At 54.0% G+C, this 18,033-nt stretch overlaps 3 protein-coding genes across 17 annotated transcripts; 1 reads left to right on the forward strand and 2 right to left on the reverse strand.

Annotated features, from left to right (window-relative positions):
• Positions 1-321: 321 nt before the first annotated feature.
• PYGO2 (pygopus family PHD finger 2) lies at positions 322-4,713 on the reverse strand. 2 transcript variants are annotated; one of them, XM_035278968.3, is made up of 3 exons: positions 4,405-4,713; positions 3,916-3,965; positions 322-3,134 (listed from the first exon to the last, which is right to left on the reverse strand). In XM_035278968.3, exons 1-3 carry the CDS (start codon positions 4,505-4,507, stop codon positions 2,070-2,072), a joined length of 1,218 nt encoding a protein of 405 aa, XP_035134859.1. In that variant the 5' UTR covers positions 4,508-4,713; the 3' UTR covers positions 322-2,069. The 2 variants fall into 2 exon arrangements, with proteins under 2 accessions (XP_035134859.1, XP_078211939.1); XM_078355813.1 differs by having other exon boundaries at positions 3,916-4,092.
• On the forward strand, positions 4,478-10,342 carry LOC128930128 (uncharacterized). The gene is made up of 2 exons (XM_078355814.1): positions 4,478-5,596; positions 8,040-10,342. Exon 1 carries the CDS (start codon positions 4,506-4,508, stop codon positions 5,166-5,168), a length of 663 nt encoding a protein of 220 aa, XP_078211940.1. The 5' UTR covers positions 4,478-4,505; the 3' UTR covers positions 5,169-5,596; positions 8,040-10,342.
• On the reverse strand, positions 5,195-17,829 carry SHC1 (SHC adaptor protein 1). Of its 14 annotated transcripts, none has more exons than XM_054247862.2 (14): positions 17,701-17,829; positions 15,272-15,391; positions 13,243-13,410; positions 12,574-12,644; positions 11,974-12,037; positions 11,700-11,819; positions 11,411-11,464; positions 11,187-11,238; positions 10,878-11,004; positions 9,564-9,741; positions 9,416-9,485; positions 9,200-9,331; positions 8,810-9,048; positions 5,195-6,812 (listed from the first exon to the last, which is right to left on the reverse strand). In XM_054247862.2, the coding sequence occupies exons 3-14, from the start codon at positions 13,405-13,407 to the stop codon at positions 6,684-6,686; spliced, it is 1,401 nt and encodes a 466-aa protein (XP_054103837.1). In that variant the 5' UTR covers positions 13,408-13,410; positions 15,272-15,391; positions 17,701-17,829; the 3' UTR covers positions 5,195-6,683. The 14 variants fall into 14 exon arrangements, with proteins under 14 accessions (XP_054103837.1, XP_078211935.1, XP_054103836.1 ...); XM_078355809.1 differs by having other exon boundaries at positions 9,200-9,334; XM_054247861.2 differs by having other exon boundaries at positions 15,252-15,391.
• Positions 17,830-18,033: the final 204 nt, after the last annotated feature.

Consider the following 18,033-nt stretch of genomic DNA (forward strand, 5'->3'; position numbering starts at 1 on the left):
GTGGGGTGCTAAACCAAGGAGAGCTCAAGCACTTGTCTTCCAGAGGCCTTGGTGCCAAATCCGTCTGGCTCCAGGCCTGGCCCAGGAATATGCTCAGAAAGAAAACTTTGTCACAGTAGAGACATAGGGGGATGGGTAGGGAAACACAGGCCTCCCTTGGCTCAGCAGCTTATACCAGGGTCAGCTTAGGGCCCAGATCTGCCATTCCCACTCCCAGGGACCCTGGGGAGTATATATCTCCTCAATCCCTAAGCACCCTACCCAGCAGTGATAGTGGTTCACTGCAGCCTTTTCACACAGCAACAGCAAGGAGTCCTTGTCTGGGATTTTCAAGTCATTTTATTAATCCAACAGTACAAAAGACACCCCCCCGCCCACCAACCACCGCATTCTGCCATCACTGTCTTCCAAAAAAGTAGTGGAGTGAGAGGGCCAGGGAGCAGATCCAGCAAAGACACTCCCCCAGGAGCCATTTTACAAAATGCAAGGCGGGGGAAGACAACACAAAAATAGCAACAGATAAATGAGGCCAACAGAACCACAAACACAAGAGCTGAGCAGGGTGGGGGGGTTTCATCTCTGCCATTTTAGTGTGGGGGACACTGGGAGCAACGCCCAGAGGCCCGCTGTCTCTCTCCTCAGGGCCTCAACGGCTGTCGGCTCCACCAGCAGGGTCTTCTCTCCTCATGCCAGGAACTGAGAGAAGTGGGGGTAGGGGACCACTAGGTCTATACCTCAAGCTGGGAGATCACTAACTTCTCTGAGGAGGACCACACCACATGCCTGCCTTCCCCATCCTGCGGAGGAACATGTAGAACCGAAAAGGAGAGCGAGCAGCGGTGAGGTCCTGATCAGGCCCCAGGCCCATGTCTGGCAGGCAGTGCTTAAAAAATAAAAAAATACAAATAAAGCCCAGTGCAGGCCTTTGGCTGAGAGGAATGAGAATTGCTAATCACCAGGCCCAAGAGGATATGAAAGAATAGCATGGAAAGAGAAGCAACAAACCCCAGGTTCTTCTACCTTTGAGTACCATGGCAATGAGGATCCCACCACATCCCCTACCCACAGGCTGTCAGAGGGCCTCACTTGGATCCTTTCATCAGCAAGAAAATGAGGTATAAGGGCTCTGCGCCTTTTCAAGCTTTCCTTCAATCAAGCCAGGAAGGTAGGGGAATAAGGGCGCTGGAAGTTGCAGAGCACACGGAGTATCATGTGCAACAGATGGGCTGGGGGGAGGAGGGTACCACCAAAGTCCAGACTTCCAGGACAGCCCAAACTTCAAATATTCTGGTCTGTCAGATAACATATCCCAATTTTTGGCAAAAATATGGTCATCAGGAGAAAAGCATGAGAGGCTGAGAAAGGACCAGTGACTTTGGTATGAGGAAGATATGTCCTGACGGCATCTCTCACCTAGTTTTGAAGCCCCAAATCACCAAAAAAACTGCCATAACCAGGAACTCTCCTGCTTCTTCAGGCTATTTGGTTCTCTGAGGGGGGAGGAGCTGGGTAAGTCTTGGAGGAAGCAAAGGAGTGGGTAGAAAAAGGGGAAAATCCCCATTTATTCCCTAAAGCTGTCTCCCAGAGCCCATGAAAGGGCTATTGCAGGGATGGCAAGACCCCAATTCCTCTGGCCAGAAACCTTTAACACTTGACTCCAAAAACTAAGGCTGGAGCTGTGCGGCTCGGTAGGGGTATTAGGCACAGGTGTTAGGGGCATCCATCATCAGCAGAGGGAACACCCCTGCCCTCTGGATCTTCCTCCAGCCCCTTTATTCTTGCAGCCACACTCCGGGCCTCCAGAAACAGCCACAAAATGGCTCTGCTCAGCAGGGCTTTGGTTTCCTGGATCTCTGTAGATCTCAACATGTAAGTTTCCCAGAAAAGCGAGCAATCCAGGCTCTTCTGCCTGCCCACCTCAACTCCTTTTCTGCTTCCAGGCGCCACTGTTTCTGCCCCATGGGGATGGAAAGCCAGTGGAAACAAGGACCAAGAGCCAGACATCAAAAAAATCACCCTGGAAGAGCAGGGAGAGACAATGTGCACTTCCCTGGGCCATTTCACCAGCGTCACCCATCGTTAGCAGCCACAAGCTGCCCCATGCCCTCACGGATGTAGACAGACTGGATCTCCTTGGTCTTGAGGCAGAGATCACAGGCCCAGACGGCAGAGGCTTCAGTGGTCAACAGCCCATAGGCGCTCTCAGTCATGCCTGTGCACTCACGGTGGAACCACTTCTGGCAGGAGGCCTCACACAGAATGGCATCCTGGTCGTCGTTCACCTCACTCCGACAGGCACCACATGGGTACACCAAGCCTGGGGGAGGCTGGGGCCCAGAGCCCCCACCTGCCTTGCCAGGAGGTGCCAAGTTGGCATCTGGAGTGCCCCCACCCCGCCCACTGCTGTTTGGGGGGAAACTGGGCTGGTTCCCATTAACAGCAGCAGCCGGGGAGCCTGAGTGGGGCTCCTGGGGAAAAGCAGTAGGAGCAGATGGATTCAAGGGCTTCCCCCCATCCTCACCACCAGGGCCAGGAAAGCCAGGGTCCGGACCAGGAAAGGGACTTGTGTTGGGGGGCAGGCTGGGGAGCCCCTGACCAGGTCTCTGGAGAGGAGAAGGGCCAAAAGGAGCCCCTGGCTGAGCAAATCGTTGGGACAGAGAAGGTGGGCCCAGCTCTGGTCTGGGAGGCTGTCCCATGGTGGGTGAGATCATGGGACCAAATCCCCCCACTGGGCCCGGCATCATCTGTCCGCTAGGAGGACTAAAGTTTTGACCCAGAGGCTGGTTGAAGGGTTGGCTGGGAAAGTTCATGTTGCCTGGGGGTGGGTAGCCAGGGCCCTGGGGGGGCATGTTGAAGGCAGGGCCCATAGGATTGGGAGGGAAGGGGGGTGGCTGTCGACGAAGTGGCTGGGGACCCCCTCCACCTCCAGTGCCGTAGCCTGGGGGTACCTGGCCAGCCATGCCCCCCTGCACACGGAAGCCTCCAAAGGGCACAGGACTGCCAAGGAATGGAGGGGCTGCACCCCCCACCTTAGGGGCTCCGAAGTCATCTTCAAAAGGGTTAGATGCAACCAGGTGATCCACCATGGGAGTCGGGGGTGGTGCAAACTCCGTCAGATGTGAGTATGCAGGGCCCTAGTGGGAAACAGTTGAGGGAAAGAGGATCATGGAGGGAAGCACAGAATTAAACCAAAAGAGCACTGCCAACACAGTACACATTTTGGAGGCTGATAGTGGGCAGCTCAGGTCTAAAATCGATATGGACCACAGGACAGGCCCAGTGGCTCACACCTGTAACCCTAACACTTTGGGAAGCTGAGGCAGGAGGATCCCTTGACCCCAGGAGTTTGAGCTCAGCATAGGAAACATATTAAGACTCTGTGACTACAAAAAGAGAGAGAGAGAGAGAGAGAGGTGGAGAGTGGAACCTGCGTAGCGCAGTAACTGCGTTAAAAATAGGCAGAACTAGGATGAAATCCCAGCTCTGACCCTGAACAACCTCAAGACTGTGGAGCACATAGCTAACATTTTTAACCCCCAGATTTCTCGTCTGTAAAACACGGGTAATGCCTATCTCCCCAAACTGTTGAAGCATGTTAGCACAATCCCTGGCACTAAAAAAGGCTCAGTAAGTGGTAGGTATTACATTCTCATCATGAGGAAACCAGGATAGGAAACATGGAAAAGACCTGGAACCCTGCCTGGTAAGAACTTTGGTCGAATCATCCATCTCTTAGGAGAGGATACTTTCCCCTGTATTTGTTATAAGGTTCAGGAAAAGAACCAGAAACGGACCAAGAAAGAGTTTTCTCTCCTCCCTGCAGCTGATGGAAGATACAGATACTGGAAGGGCAGAGTAGAGAGTGTGCCGCCAACGGGCTGCTGGGAAATACTCCCACCACCAAACACCATTCACCTGAGTATTTGACTTTCTTCGCTTCTTTTCTGGGCTCTTCATTTGCAGACCTGGAAGAGCAGCAAAAGGAAGACGCAGACAAGTTTCCCTGAGGTTTCCCCAACCTCTTTTCTCTCAGCCATGCTCTGAGGAACTCCTTTGACGTCAATACATACTTGCTTATTTATTTAGCAAATGCTAACAAGGGATGCAATATGAAAAATAGATTGTGAAGATGATCATACTCTCAGCTATGTCTTCCTTTAAATGAGAGATGTCCCATCTTTCGATATCCTCAAGCTCCAAGTGCCTACTGAATTGCATGTGGCTCCAAACCCTACAGTCCTCAATGTGTGACACCTGCCCCCGACCCCTGGAGAGCTACACCCACCCATCCTTTTCACCTGAGCCGCCCTTCAGCCTGTGAAACACCCTCCGCCAACCATCTCTCCCCTCTGAGGTTCCCAACTCCGGGGTCTCTGTATCCCGCGCCCCTCGCAGCGCTCTCACCGGCCTTGCCCTGCTTCCTCCCGGTGCTGGGCGGCGCAGGGGGCGGTGCGGGGCCGCCACCTCCCTCCAGCTTGTCCGGTGGGGGCGGCGCCGAGGCGGCCATGGAGTGGGGGACCCGGGTCAGCGGCGGCGGCTGGGGATGGAGGCGCCCTCGGGCTGCACCATCGCCCAGAAGGGGAGTCAGAGGCAGCACAGGCCCCCGAGCTGCAGCAACCCCAACGTGCGGCGACCGGAAAGCGCCGAGCCGTAACGCAAACTGCGCGCTCTCTTCGGACTCGCTGCCCGCCAGCGGCGGCAGCAACCGGAACCGGAACTCGGTGCGGCTACCACCACTGAGCGCGGTGGTGAGGGGGAGGAAAGGACCGGCTGAGACTCTATGCCTGAAAGCATGCGAGGGGCGAGGCGTACCACGGCACCACTCAGTAGAGAGGGTCGTTTCCGCTAGCCGGCGGCCCACACCCGCTGACAAAGGGGCGGCGGCGCGCGGCGGCGTTGCTACTGGACCGTACCATCCCGGGCGGTGGAGCCGCCGCGGAGGGGCGCGCGCAAGTCGGGGGCGCGCCCGGAAGGCCCGGCAGCCTGGGGACCGGCGTGGGGGCGCCAGAGCCACCCCCTCCGCGGACAGGACATCCCCACGGAGACGGGGGCGCGACACGCCCCACCCTGCCGCGCCCAAACTCTGCAGACCCTCAGCTTCCCTCGGCGGCCGCGACCTCCCGTCTCCCTCCCCGTCTGCCGCTGAGGGCCCGCGGCGAACACAATAGGCTTCTCAGAAGGGTTGAGGCCGAGGTAGAAGAAATACAGACTTTAATGAAGAGTTTTCCCTTTGGTATAAGTGAGACCCGTGGAAACATCCAAACAACAACAAAAGGAGGCCAGGATGAAAACGATCAGCTCTCCCTTATCCGCAGGCCGAAGGAGGGGGGCCGGCTTGCTCTGGTGTGGCTTGTAGGAGGTACCCAGGACCTGCAGCTTTTGCATTTCCCCTTCGTGAAACTGACAGGCATTCGGGCAAACTCCTGCCTCTCAGCCTCGCGGTAAGAGGCCCAAGTTTTTCTAGTCCTATCTGGAAATCAGTTTCATCTGCCTCAGGTCTCTGGTCTAAAAGATAACGCTGCCGATCCCAGTTACCCCACAGGCCTGGGCGAGGAAAACGCCAAGAGCTGTAAAAGGGCTTGGAAAAGTCAAAAAGGTGATGTATAAATGTAATAATTGATTATCATTTTGTGCTCAAGAATAAGCCATGGAAAACAATTAAGAAAGTAAGTCTACAGCCCTAAAATATATGCATACAAAATTTTTAAAGAATGCAGTTCCAACTCTACAGATGGTATTTGGGGATTGTCTACTGCTTTAGAGTTTCAATGCCCCTTTTCTCACCTCCACAAAATCCACCTGGGAGAGTTACGTGTACAAGGGGCCCAAATTCGTCACCCCACCCCCCCATTCCAAAGGGGAGGCAGGGCACAGGCTCGAGGAGGAAGGGCTACACTTTGGCTGTAGAGTACAACAGGCATGCAACATGGGAGGGCGGGCCTTATGAAATGTATATACAGACCCCTTGGGGTGAGGGGCCCCGGCCAGGAGGCACTGAGCAAGGGAGGGGTCCATCTCCCCCCTGGCCGGGAGGGGGGCTCTGGGGCAATCTCTAAGGGTTGCATATCCCCAGGGAGAGGGGACAGCTGCCACTCCTGCCTCTGTTCTCCCAGCCCAAAGCGGAGAGGATGCTGAGCAAGGAGAAGACAGGTCCCAGAAGCCAAGAAGGTGTTGGCATCCCTGTCATTGAACTCAGGGGCCCAAGAACTCTTTGCATAAAATATCTTCAGACCTAAGAGATGGTCAAAGGCACAAAATTTAAACATGGGGGTGGGGGGGTGTTGAGAGGAGTCTGGGGTACCCTGAAGCCCAGAGGTGTGATTCGTTCCCCCTTACCCAGAAGGGTGACTATTCCACTGGGCCTGTCACCACAGGACATTTTCTATGACAAGCACTCACCTTCTTGGGGAAGGGGCATCAGGTTGGCACAGGAAAGGCCCAGGTAAGGGGCCACTCTGTACATTAATACTTTGGTGATTAATGTTTGGGGAGAAGTAGGATTCTCCCCCTGGCTTCTGACTCAAACCCTCTCACTCAGCTGGATACAAAACCCAGTGTCCACACTACTCCCACCTCTGACACAAGGCCAAGACCACAGAACACTCCCAAATGAGGTCCCGAGAGTTAGGGAATAGGGTGGAGGGGACTGGAGGGCATCTTCTGGAAGACAGCACTGGGGCAGATCACAGTTTCCGCTCCACAGGTTGCTGTAGACACAGTTCGCTGCCCGCAGAGATGATGGGCAAGTGATTGTCCATGTGGTAGCTGATGAGGTGACTGACACTCTCAAAGCGGTGATCCTTTGTCCGAACCTGGGAGGGTGGGAAGGAAGGTAGGCAATTCAGGTGAAGAGTCAAGACCTCATCCTCCAAGGTGGAAGAGTGTGAGAGGCTTAAAGGAGAAAAAAATGGTGGGAGAGGGAGGGGCCTGTCAGTCCTGATCATTGAGGCTTCTCTAAAAAGAGTTGTAGGAATAGACAGGTCAGTGAAGTGGGAAAAGGCAAAGGAGGCATCAGCCCTGAAACAGGGAAGCTGAGACCTATATACCCCTTTCTTGACCTGGAGGAAGTTGGCATGTCTCAGAAGAGTATACACAGTGCAAAAAAAGATGTGGAGGCCAGGAGTGGTGGCTCACACATGTAATCCCAGCACTCTGGGAGGCCAAAGCAGGTGGACCACTTAAGCCCAGAAGTTCAAGAACATCCTGAGCAACATGGCAAAACCCCATCTCTACAAAAAAAAAAAAAAAAAATTAGCAAGGTATAGTGGTACATGCCTGTAGTCCCAGCTACCTGGGAGGCTGAGGTGGGAGGCTGAGGTGGGAGGATTGTTTGAGCCCCGGAGGCAAAGGCAGCAGTGAGCTGTGATTGTGCCAACACACCCCAGCCTGGGTGACAAAGTGAGACCCTATCTCAAAAAAAAAAAAGAAAAAGGAAAGGAGGGTGAGATTACTGTAGAAAACAAAAGTTTTTTGTTTCCAGACAGGGTCTCTGTCAGCCGGGCTAGAGTGCAGTGGCACAATAATGGCTCACTGTAACCTAGAACCCCTGGGCTCAAGCGATCCTCAAGGCCTCGGCCTCCTGGGCAGCCAGAACTACAGGCATGTTTCACCATTCCTGACTAATTTTTTATTTTTTTACTTTTGTAGAGACCAGGTCTCGCTATGTTGCCCAGGCTTGTCTTCCCACCTCAGCCTCTCAAAATGTTGGGCTTACAGGCTGGAGCCACCACACGTGGCTAAACAACGGAAGTCTGGAGGAACAGTAATGCAGTACAGGTAAGGGGAAGCACAAGGGTCTGAGTCCTGAGTCTGGGGAGCTGGGGAAGCCCGTGGGTCTTCTTACAAAAGGAAACTTGCAGTGTCTAGCCTCTAACCATCTGAGTTTGGGCATCACAACCTCTTCAGAGTGGTCTCCTCATTTGTCAAAAGAGGGGCACAGATGATATAGATGACTGCCTTCTAGCTCTGATAAGCTTACGGCTTGGAGATTTGAGGAGGAGCCAGGGCTGTATTTATTTTGTTTTGTTTTGTTTTTTTAGGCAGAATCTCACTCTGTTGTCTAGGCTGGAGTGCAGCAGTGTGATCTCAGCTCACTACAACCTCCACCTCCCGGTTCAAGCCATTCTCCTGCTTCAGCCTCCTGAGTAGCTGAGATTACAGCTGTGTGCCACCACACACAGGTTTTTGTTTTGTTTTGTTTTGTTTTTTTTGAGACAGAGCCTCAATGTGTCACCTCAGTTCACTGCAACCTACACCTCCCTGGTTCAAGCGATTCTCCTGCCTCAGCCTCCCAAGTAGCTGGGACTACAGGTACAGGCTACCACACCCGGCTAGTTTTTGTATTTTTAGTAGAGACAGGGTTTCAGCATATTGGTCAGGCTGGTCTCAAAACTCCTGACCTCAGGTAATTCACCCACCTCAGCCTCCCAAAGTGCTGGGATTACAGGCGTGAGCCACTGTGCCTGACCAATCTTTATATTTTTACTAGAGACTGGGTTTCACCATGTTGGCCAGGCTGGACTCAAATTCCTAACCTCAAGTGATCTGCCCACCTTGGCCTCCCAAAGTGCTGGGATTATAGGCGTGAGCCACCATGCCTGGCCCTGTGCCAGGACTATAAAGGACACAGTTCAGGCTAAGGGATAAGCCCCTGGAGGAAGATGCCAGACACCTTGAAGAGCAGAGAGGCCCACAGAGAGCTGCCCAGCAGGAAATGTCTAGAAAGCAATGGGGGAAGGAACAAGAATGCACTGTAGGGTACTGTACCTTCCTTTCTGCCACCCCTCACCCTCACCTCTGCCATACTCACCACACCCTCAGGGTCCACCAGTAGCAGATGCTTGGGCTGCCCACTCTGCAAGCCAGTGAGCACATACTGGCCAGGTGTGGTCGTGCTCTCCCGCACCAGGAAGTCCCCGTTGAGCTGCAGCAGTGCCTCAGCCTCCCGCCGGCTCAGCTTCCCATGGAACCAGGGCTCCCCTCGGAGCTGCTCAGCCATGGTGACCGACTGGGGAGGTGGAGGCACCCGAAGAGCATCTTCAAAGGGCTCTGGAGGTGTAGAGAGAGGGTGAGGGGAGGTAGCAGGCACAATACACACCCAAGACCCAGACTTCAGGGAAGGAAAGAGCAGATATAGGCAGGGGAAGGGCCAGAACCAAGTAGGAAGATAGGGATGCAGAGAGGAGAGAGGAGCACTCACTCATGTCAAATAGGTCCCGGGGCGCACTGCCATTGATGGCAGGATTGGGGGGCCCAGCACCACCCCCTGCTTGCCGGGCCTTGTCTAGGTTCTGGACGTTGACGTAGGAGGGATCATCAAAGAGCTCTCTGCCTGCTGAGGAAAGGGAGGCTGTACAGTGATCCCGGTCCTGCCTCCAGGACTCCCCAGCTCTGCCCATCTCGGCTCCCTTCATACCTGGACAGGGTGGTGGAAGTGGCATCTGTTTGCGGACTTCTGGATCTCCTCCAACAGGCTGTCCTATAGGCTGCAAGGATGAAAATAAGGTGGAACCAGAGGCCCTAACCAGCCACTCCCACCCTAGGCCTCCATCCAAACAACTTACCAGTGTAGCTCCCAAGTGGCTGGGGGTCTGGGCAGTGGGCGGAGTGGCTCCTTCCCGAAGCCTCATGTCTACTACCCCCCCAAGAGGGGGTTCCTTCCCCGGGAAGTCATTATAGTACTGATGGTCAGGTGGCTCTTCCTCCTCCTCATCCCAAGCTGAGCCATCAAAGCCAGCCATCCTGAGAGACAGGACAGTGAAGGTGTGGCCGTAAATGTGTGGTGGGCAGGAGGAGGGAACGGAACAGCAGCCATGTATTCGGTATTTACTATGGGTTAGGCCTGAGGCTGAGTGTGTTATATACCTAATCATTTCATTCTCCTGGCAACCCCATAAGATAGGTATTGTTTTCTTTCCTAGTTTTACAGATGAGGCAAATGAGGATCAGTGGTGAAAAGATTTGCCCAAGGTCTCACAACTAAAAGGTGACAGACTCAGATTTAAATTCAGGTTTGACTTTAAAGCTTATGCCCTTGGGCAGGTGCAATGGCTCATACCTGTAATCCCAACACTTTGGGAGGCCAAGGAGGGAGGTTGTTTGAGCCTAGGAGTTCAAGACCAGACAGGGCAACGTAGTGAGACTGCCTCTACCAAAAAAATAATAATACTTAGCCAGGTGTGGTGGCATGCACCTGTAGTCCCAGCTACTCAGGAGGCTGAGGTGGGAGAATCACTCAGCCCAGGATATGGAGGCTGCAGTGAGTTGTGTGATTACACCACTGAACTCCAGCTTGGGCAACACAGCAAGATTCTGTCTCAAAATAAAAAAGTAATGCTCTTGCCCTTGATCACTGTGCTATCTGCCAGCAAGGAAGGGAAGCATTATGTAGTGAGGTGGGGAGAAGGCACTACAGAATAGTTTAACCTCTCCTAATCAGTCCCTCCTGGCGCCACTGCTTATCCCTCACGGCCAGAGGTGGGAAACACTAATCTCAGGGAAAAGAGATATCCTCACAAACCCAAATTCTTGATGGCTTCTGGAAGCATTAAAATACAGAGTGTCAGAGAAATGGGCAAGCAAGAGGGATGGGAGTAGAAAAATCTCATCTAGCCAGAGAGAGAGATGTAACTTGGATGCCTCAGACTGCAGCTCCACCATGAGCAACAGGAGGAAAAGCTGGCCCTGCAGCAAGCAGGGCCTCAAGAGTCTTTCCTTGTGGGCCACAGGAAATGGAAGAATCACAGGAAGGGGGAAGCAGAGGCACGCAGGTTATTCCCTCCCTAAGCCTCTCAGCTCAAGTGTAGGAAGAGCAGCCCTCCTTTCCCAATCCTGTTCTGGGGCTTAAGAGCTGCTGCACATCCTCCCCACCTGCTCACCTGTCATGGGGGGTGACCAGTTTGGGTGGGTTCCTGAGGTATTGTTTGAAGCGCAACTCGAAGGCCTGACCAATGGTGCTGATGACATCCTGGGCAAGCCCTTCAGGACACTCCAGAATGTGGCAGGCTGAGGGCACAGCAGAGGCGGTCATTGAGCTGAGCCCACTGGGAGGAGGCATAGACAGGGCCCTCATCTTCCTCAGCAGGAACCCCTACTTAGCTCTACTTAGCAAAAGCGGGTGCAGACCCCAGGTCCCGCTCATCTCCTCAAACAGCCGGACCCACCCAGTGCTCCCCACCATGCCTCACCTCTCTGATTCACAGGGTCTTTGGCAACATAGGCGACATACTCGGCTGTGTCCTGGGGAGGAAGGTCAGAAAATGTTACAGCTCCACTTTACTCCTAACCCCTAAAACCCCGTCCTTTTCAGATATCCCCACAATCCTAGCACCCCCACTTCTCTAATAAATGTCTTCCCAATCCCTAGCCCCTTGCTCTTCTCCCGCCACCTTTGCTCTGTTCCCCAACTCACCGGATCCCCGCCGGATGCAAATGAGATAGATTGCATGTGGTGGTTGGCGATGATCTGAGAATCAGGGCAGGGGATGAAGAAGGAAGGGAATGCCATGCGTCAGGCGCCTCAGGGCCCAGAACCCTCACACCCAGTTTCATTCTCTGGGTTCCTTATCCCATATCCTCACTTCCTCCGTCCCTACTGGTCTCTTGCTCTCAAGCCCTCTTCCTAGTTTTTGGCCTCCTAACTAGATCTCCCCTTAGCACCCCCACCAGTGTTTCTAGTCCCCCTGCCCAACTCCACCAACCTGCTTGCAGTCTGCGGCCATGAGGTTGAGGCTGCTGGTGGAGATGGTGAGAGTGATTGGCATCCCAGCAAATTTCAGGTTACTCCTTCCCAGGATAGAGCTGAGCGGGCGGCTACAGGGCTAAGGTAGGGCCCAGGGTCTCAGAAGGTGAGGGTTCCCAGCTCCGGCAAACCACACTCTTGCCTTCTGGCCTTCCCCCACATGCCCCACACTTGCCTTCCCCCTGCCCCTCACATCTCCCAGCTGCATCCCTATCCCCAAGGACCCCAGATACCTTTCTCCTCCTTGTCGCCCCCTTAGCACCCGGCACAGCCTCACACACCAGACTGATGGCCTCCCTGGGGAAAGAGGGGTACTCAGACCCAGTGCCTGCCTGCTTCCCACTCAGCTGGGGCTGCCACAGGGCTGGGGGAGGGGAAAGCCAGGCCAGACTCCCAGGGCACTCCAGGCTCTTTGTCGTGGTGGATTGAATTAAGGGCCTTTAATATTTGATGACACTGAGAGGCCGCTTCCTGGCTGATTGGGTTAGGGCCTCAATGGGTACAGACCCACCCACTTCCAGCTACCAAATGTCCCATTCCCTTCCCAAAGGCAGCAGCAACCTTCCATCTACCCCCATTTTCTACTCCAGCTCTACCTGCCAGCTGCTTCTGCCACCTTCCCCACAACTCCCAAGGATGGATAGGTAAGGAGGATCCAGGCCAGAGGGGCCTCCTTTCAGTAAGATACAGAATTACCACCAGCTTTCTCTCAATCCCCTCCACTACCCAAAGATCAGCCCCCACCAGCAGCACTCAAGTGACCACTCCCCTCCTCCCTTTCCTGTGGCCTCACTAACCCCGGGACTCCCCCAATCCACTCCCTCCCCACTAACCTGGTGACCTGAGTCCGGGTGTTGAAGTCCAGGGCACGCATTGACTGCAGGACCTCCACACAGCCCATGTACTAAGCGGAAGGAGGGGAGGACAGCAGGTCAGCAGCTCCCCCACCCCAGCCCCTTCACAAAGGGCCCTAGGACTTTGCCCACATGGTCCTTAAGGGAAGTAGAGATGGAGAGGTTCTGCCCACTTCCCGTGGCTACATCCCACAATCAAGGTGAAAGACAACAGGGAATGAGGAGAGAAAGAAAGGCAGGCTAGAAAGAAGGACCTCGCACTGGGGAGAGAGTTTGGAGGGGACCGACAGGCATTGGCTGGGATGGAGTGACAACTCCAGAAAGCAGGAGGAGAATGGAGGGGAGGATCAATAAGTCACTCATTCCAACACTTACTAAGAGCTTCTGCCATGCTGGGCATTGTGCTAAGCATGGCAGGGTAGAGGTGGGGGTGGGGGAGTCAAAAGAAGGAAGGGGGCTCAGGCAGAGCTGGAAGGGAAGGGACTACAGAATCAGGGAAGGGATGGGAAAGGTTTAGGAAATAGGACACTGAAACGGGGTTGTAGAACAGCAGGAGAAAAGAGATTCCAGCCAAGCTGGAGTGAGCAGAACTGGGGGGGGGGGGGGGGCGGGGGCTGGGAGGGAGTGGAAGAGAGAATGTTCACTCACCCGAACCAAGTAGCAAACCCCGGGTCCCATGACTTTGTCGTTGGGATGCAGCCAGCCCCGTGTGGGCTTATTGACAAAGCTCCCGTGGCGGGTCCACTCCTCGCCCCCCAGCTGGCCCCCTTCCACCCGAGTCCTGCGCCCGCCGCCTCCACTCAGCTTGTTCATGTCCTGGAGGAGGGGTAGGGGGCCTGAGTCTGGCATGGCTGCCCCTACGATCCCCTCCCCATCATCGGCTGCCCTTCCTGGCTCCCCCTTAGGCCCGGGGCGCCCCCCAGCCGGATTGGCGAGCCTCAGGTTGCTCATCCGCGGGAAGAAGGAGCACAGGGTAGTGGGACTATCGTCCCCAGGCAGAGGAGGCAGGATGGGTCCCAGGGATGAGGCTGATGGGGAAGGCAGCTCCTCCGGGGGGGTGGACCCTGAAGCCCCCTCCTCCAGCGATGACAGAGACTCATTCCGGAGTGGATTGTACTTGGGCTTAGGGGGCAGGAGATCCATAGCTGAGGTGAGAAAGGGGCTGCTGCCCGGCCTGGCCCCCCTGCCAGTTTGGGCAAGGGGGCCAGGCAGAGGGTATCCCCAGGCCCTTAGCCTGGTCGGACCTCTGTGGCCCAGGAGTCACAGAAGTCCTGGGGAGGGAGAGGGACAAGTGGGTTCCGCTCCCCAGCTCAGACCCAGACAGTTTCAGGCCCCATCCCCGCCCAACGTGGAGCCTCTTCTCTGGCTGAGAAGAGAACAGGCTGGACCCAGAGCTGCCTGGCTCCTCCCTGGGGGCGGGGAGCTAAGGAGAGAGACCAATCCGGAGGACAGTGCTGACTCACAGGCTCAGAGGGGCTGAGCCCCACCCTGCCCCAACCTCGAACTCTCCCCAGCCCTATACAAACAACTAGTAATCTGGGGAGGAGTAAAGTGGGGGGTGGGAGGAGAGGATGGAGAAATAAGACGGAAAGGAGGGAGATAAGAGGAGGTGCGGGTCACTGGAAACCGGACACAGGCAGACCAAAGGGGCCAGGAAGCCAGGCGAGAGTAGAGAGGAATGAGGGAGGAAACGGAGGCAACTGGGGGTGGAAAAGGGAGGAGATCTCAGAGCTCAGCATTTCCCTTCCTGTCCTGGTTGAACACTAGAATTCCCCCATTCTCGAGCCCAGGCCACCCCGCACCACTACCACATACAGTGAGCCTGGGCCATTAGCATCCTCTGCTACAACAGCTGTGGACTGGAGCTAGCGAAGTGGGGATGGGAAGGAAGTGGTCCCAATGGATGCAGAGCAGGGTCAAGAGGAAGAGCAAAGCTGGTGAAAATCAGGGAATAAAGTCCAACCTGGATGGTACATCAGGAAGCTACCAGGCAAGAAGTGAACAAGAGGACATGCTGGTCACAGCTTGTTCTCTATGCGCGGCATCTACCACACCAAAGAGCTATGGCTCACAGCCAAGCACTATCCAGTCTCCCCTTTCCACAGGCTTAACACAGTACATTGTCAAGGGTGAGAATGAGGCCTCAGGTCCCCACACCCACTCCAAACCACCCCACTTCATATCCCTGCTCTTACAGGGCCCTAAGCCCCACCAAAGAGTACAGTGTCCCTCACACCTGGGAAGGAGCCTGGCTGAAAGAAGAAACAGTTCTCCAAGAGACATAGAAGCTACACGCCAGGAAAGGACAGAGAGATCAGAAGACGCATCCATGTCAATAAGGACAGGAGAAAAAATAAGTACAGGACAAAGGGATGTCAGGAGAAGACGGGCTGAAGCTGGCACAGGGAACAGTCCCAATCCCATTCCCGCCACCCACGGCTTCCTGCCACTGCTCTTCTGGAGAATGCCATAGGAAAGCTGGAAAGTGACCAAAAAAACAAGTTAAAGATACATATTCCCACCAGGTGCAGTGGCTCACGCCTGTAATCCCAGCACTTTGGGAGGCTGAGGCAGGTGGATCACCTGAAGTCAGGAGTTCGAGACCAGCCTGGTTAACATGGTGAAACCCTGTCTCTACTAAAAATACAAAAAATTACCTGGAAATGGTGGCAGGTACCTGTAATCCCAGCTCTGGAGGCTGAGGCAGGAGAATTGCTTGAACCCAGGAGGTGGAAGTTGCAGTGAGCCGAGATCAAGCCACTGCACTCCAGCCTGGGTGACAAGAGTGAAACTCCACCTCCAAAACAAACAAAAAAAAAGATACATATCATCTCAAGCTCACCTTGGAATTACCCTTAGATTTACTTGTGGATTTATATATATAATATGATTATCCTGATTAACAACATTAACACTTAAAGTGTGTTAGATACTGTGCTTAACTTTTTTTTTTTTTTTTTTTTTTTTTTTTTGAGACAGGGTTTTGCTTTTCGATCTGTCCCCCAGGCTGGAGTGCAGTGGCATGATCTTGGCTTACTGCAACCTCCAACTCCCGGGCTCAATCAATTCTCCTGCCTCAGCCTCCTGAGTAGCTGGGACTACAGGCCCATGCCACCACGCCAGGCTAATTTTTTGTATTTTTAGTAGGGATGGGGTTTCACCGCATTAGCCAGAATGGTCTCGAGCTCCTGACCTCGTGATCTGCCCTTGTCAGCCTCCCAAAGTGCTGGGTTTACAGGCATGTACCACCGTGCCCGGTCACTTAACTCTTACATCTCCACTTAGTGCTCATTCCAGGAGAGCTTTGTCACTCTGTCAGCTAATCCTGAGAAGGAATTTTATCACTTCATTTCCAGCCATCTCTCAGGCATAGAGAGAATGAGGAAAGGATTCCACCATAGCCTCACACCCCCAAAACACACAAACACACACTAGGATGTCCTCATCTGTGGAGATGATATTCTGTGGGAGCTTGCAGTATCCAGAGCCAGAAAATGACCGATGGGTGTGGGCGTTTAGAAGAAAAGAAAGAAGTATAACTCTTTAAATTTGCATAGGGAGAAAGAAGATTGCCTACTGGAAGTCCAGGTGATTGGGTGTAGGGGAAAAGCTGTGTGTGGCTTCTCAGCCCAACTGGGAGGAGGGGAGAGGAGCGGGAAGTAGCAGGAAATGGCGAAAGCCTCAGGAATGTTTCCAGCAGAGAAGGCTGGGCACACGGGACCAGGAGGAATGCCCAGAAAAGATCTCTGATTAGGGGGAGGGGAAGAGACAGAGAAGTAGCGACTGAACTGTCCCTTAAAAAAAAAATCAAACAAAAAGAGTATATTATCTACTGCCACTCCAAACCACCGTTTTTCTGGTAGTAGAAAACTTTCACTCCTGTCACACCCACATGCCACACACCAACAAATCCATGGTCCTATCCACTGATGTATAGGTAAAGCCTAGAGCTATTTCTGGGGTGGAGTTGGTCCTAGGAAGGGAAAGCCAGGAAGTGAGGCTGGGAGTCTTGAGAGCAAGTCTCTCTCCCTCTCATGCCAAACCCCAAGTTCAGCCCCTTCAAATAGCTCTACCCTTAGAGGAAGTTAAGAAAGGGGAAAACAGGCGCGGTGGCTCACGCCTGTAATCCCAGCACTTAAGGAGGCCAAGGCGGGTGGATCAGGAGTTCGAGACTAGCTTGGCCAACATGGTGAAAGCCCGTCTCTACTAAAAATACAAAAATTAGCCGAGCATGGTGTCGGGTGCCTGTAATCCTAGCTACTCGGGAAGCTGAGGGAGGAGAATCACTTGAACCCGGGAGGTAGAGGTTGCGACGAGATCGCACCATTGCACTCCAGCCTGGGCAACAAGAGCGAAACTCCGTCTCAAAAAAAAAAAAAAAAAAAGAGAGGAAAACGGCTGCCTTTAATCTTATGCCTCACAGCCAGAGATGGGAATTTTGACTTCCCACTTGGGGGAGCAGAAGAGTGCTCGGAAAACTGATCCCAAGGCCCCCAAAAAAGAGAAAGGACAGGGAAATATAAACAGGTGGAGTTTCAGGGATTGAAATCAAGGCTTTTCAGTTGAGGATCTAGGTCCCACAAAGATAAAACTACCAAGGGGGCGTGGTCCCCTAGGACTAGAGCATTAGACTTCTAAGCAGGGAGGCTTTCTGGACAGTCAGATGTAGATTACAGAAGGGGCGTGGTCTCAGAGGGGCGGGGCCCTGGATAGGCGTGGCTTCAACAAATTCGAATCTCGTTCTTTGAGGAGCAGGGTTTTGCCCTTTAGGGAGATAGTCTTTTTGACAGGAGTTAGCGGAGGATCCTTGCTAGGAGGCGGAGTTTCGGAGAATGGAAGGAATAACGAAGGATTTCTCGTACAAGGGCTTGGAACGTGTCTGGGGGTGGGGCTTCCAGGAAAACTGGGTGACAGGGTGGGGTCGGAGACAGACAGTAAAAATCAAGTGGGGGTTCGGGGGAGCACCCCGAAGTTGGGAGGTGGGACTTCCGGGGAGAGGGGTCTCAGGGGGCGGGACTTATAAATGAAGACCGGAAGTGGGGTCCCGTGAGAGGGGTTCCGGGGTAGAAGAGTGGGTAACCTAAGGAGAAAAAAATCAAGACTCACCAGGGCCTCATGGAGTCTCCGCACCGCACCGCGGGCCGATTTGGTTCCGGATCACACCACTGCCAGCTTAGGTTACCGCTCCAACTTTCTCCCCGGGCCCTGCCTCCCCGGAGAAACTTTATTACACTCACTTCCGGCCTCACTAACCCCTGACCCTCTACCTCAGGTTCCCTCCTTCACGCTTCCCACTTTCCCGAGTCAGCCAATGGTAACGCGAGATCACGCACGGAGGCAGTGGTGGCCAATAAGAGGGCTACTTTTGACCCACGCTCGTTCTTGAGAAACGTAGGAACTGCCCTCCAATAAGGACTCGAGGATAAGCAAATCTAAGCC

This window comes from Callithrix jacchus, chromosome 18, assembly GCF_049354715.1.
Source record: "Callithrix jacchus isolate 240 chromosome 18, calJac240_pri, whole genome shotgun sequence".
NCBI lineage: Eukaryota > Metazoa > Chordata > Mammalia > Primates > Cebidae > Callithrix > Callithrix jacchus.

What these genes read in the sequence shown, in the direction of transcription:
- PYGO2 (XM_035278968.3), bottom strand. Translation starts at nt 4,507, where the DNA reads ATGGCCGCCTCGGCGCCGCCCCCACCGGACAAGCTGGAGGGAGGTGGC. An exon ending in GAGGAAGCAGGGCAAGGCCG is followed by an intron (nt 3,966 to 4,404) that starts GTGAGAGCGCTG and finishes CTGCTCTTCCAG; the next exon opens with GTCTGCAAATGAAGAGCCCA. An exon ending in GAAGAAAGTCAAATACTCAG is followed by an intron (nt 3,135 to 3,915) that starts GTGAATGGTGTT and finishes GTTTCCCACTAG; the next exon opens with GGCCCTGCATACTCACATCT.
- LOC128930128 (XM_078355814.1), top strand. Translation starts at nt 4,506, where the DNA reads ATGGAGTGGGGGACCCGGGTCAGCGGCGGCGGCTGGGGATGGAGGCGC.
- SHC1 (XM_008984497.5), bottom strand. Translation starts at nt 13,737, where the DNA reads ATGGATCTCCTGCCCCCTAAGCCCAAGTACAATCCACTCCGGAATGAG. An exon ending in ACCCGGACTCAGGTCACCAG is followed by an intron (nt 12,038 to 12,573) that starts GTTAGTGGGGAG and finishes CTCTTTCCCCAG; the next exon opens with GGAGGCCATCAGTCTGGTGT. An exon ending in CTGGTCACCCCCCATGACAG is followed by an intron (nt 9,742 to 10,877) that starts GTGAGCAGGTGG and finishes CCTGTCTCTCAG; the next exon opens with GATGGCTGGCTTTGATGGCT.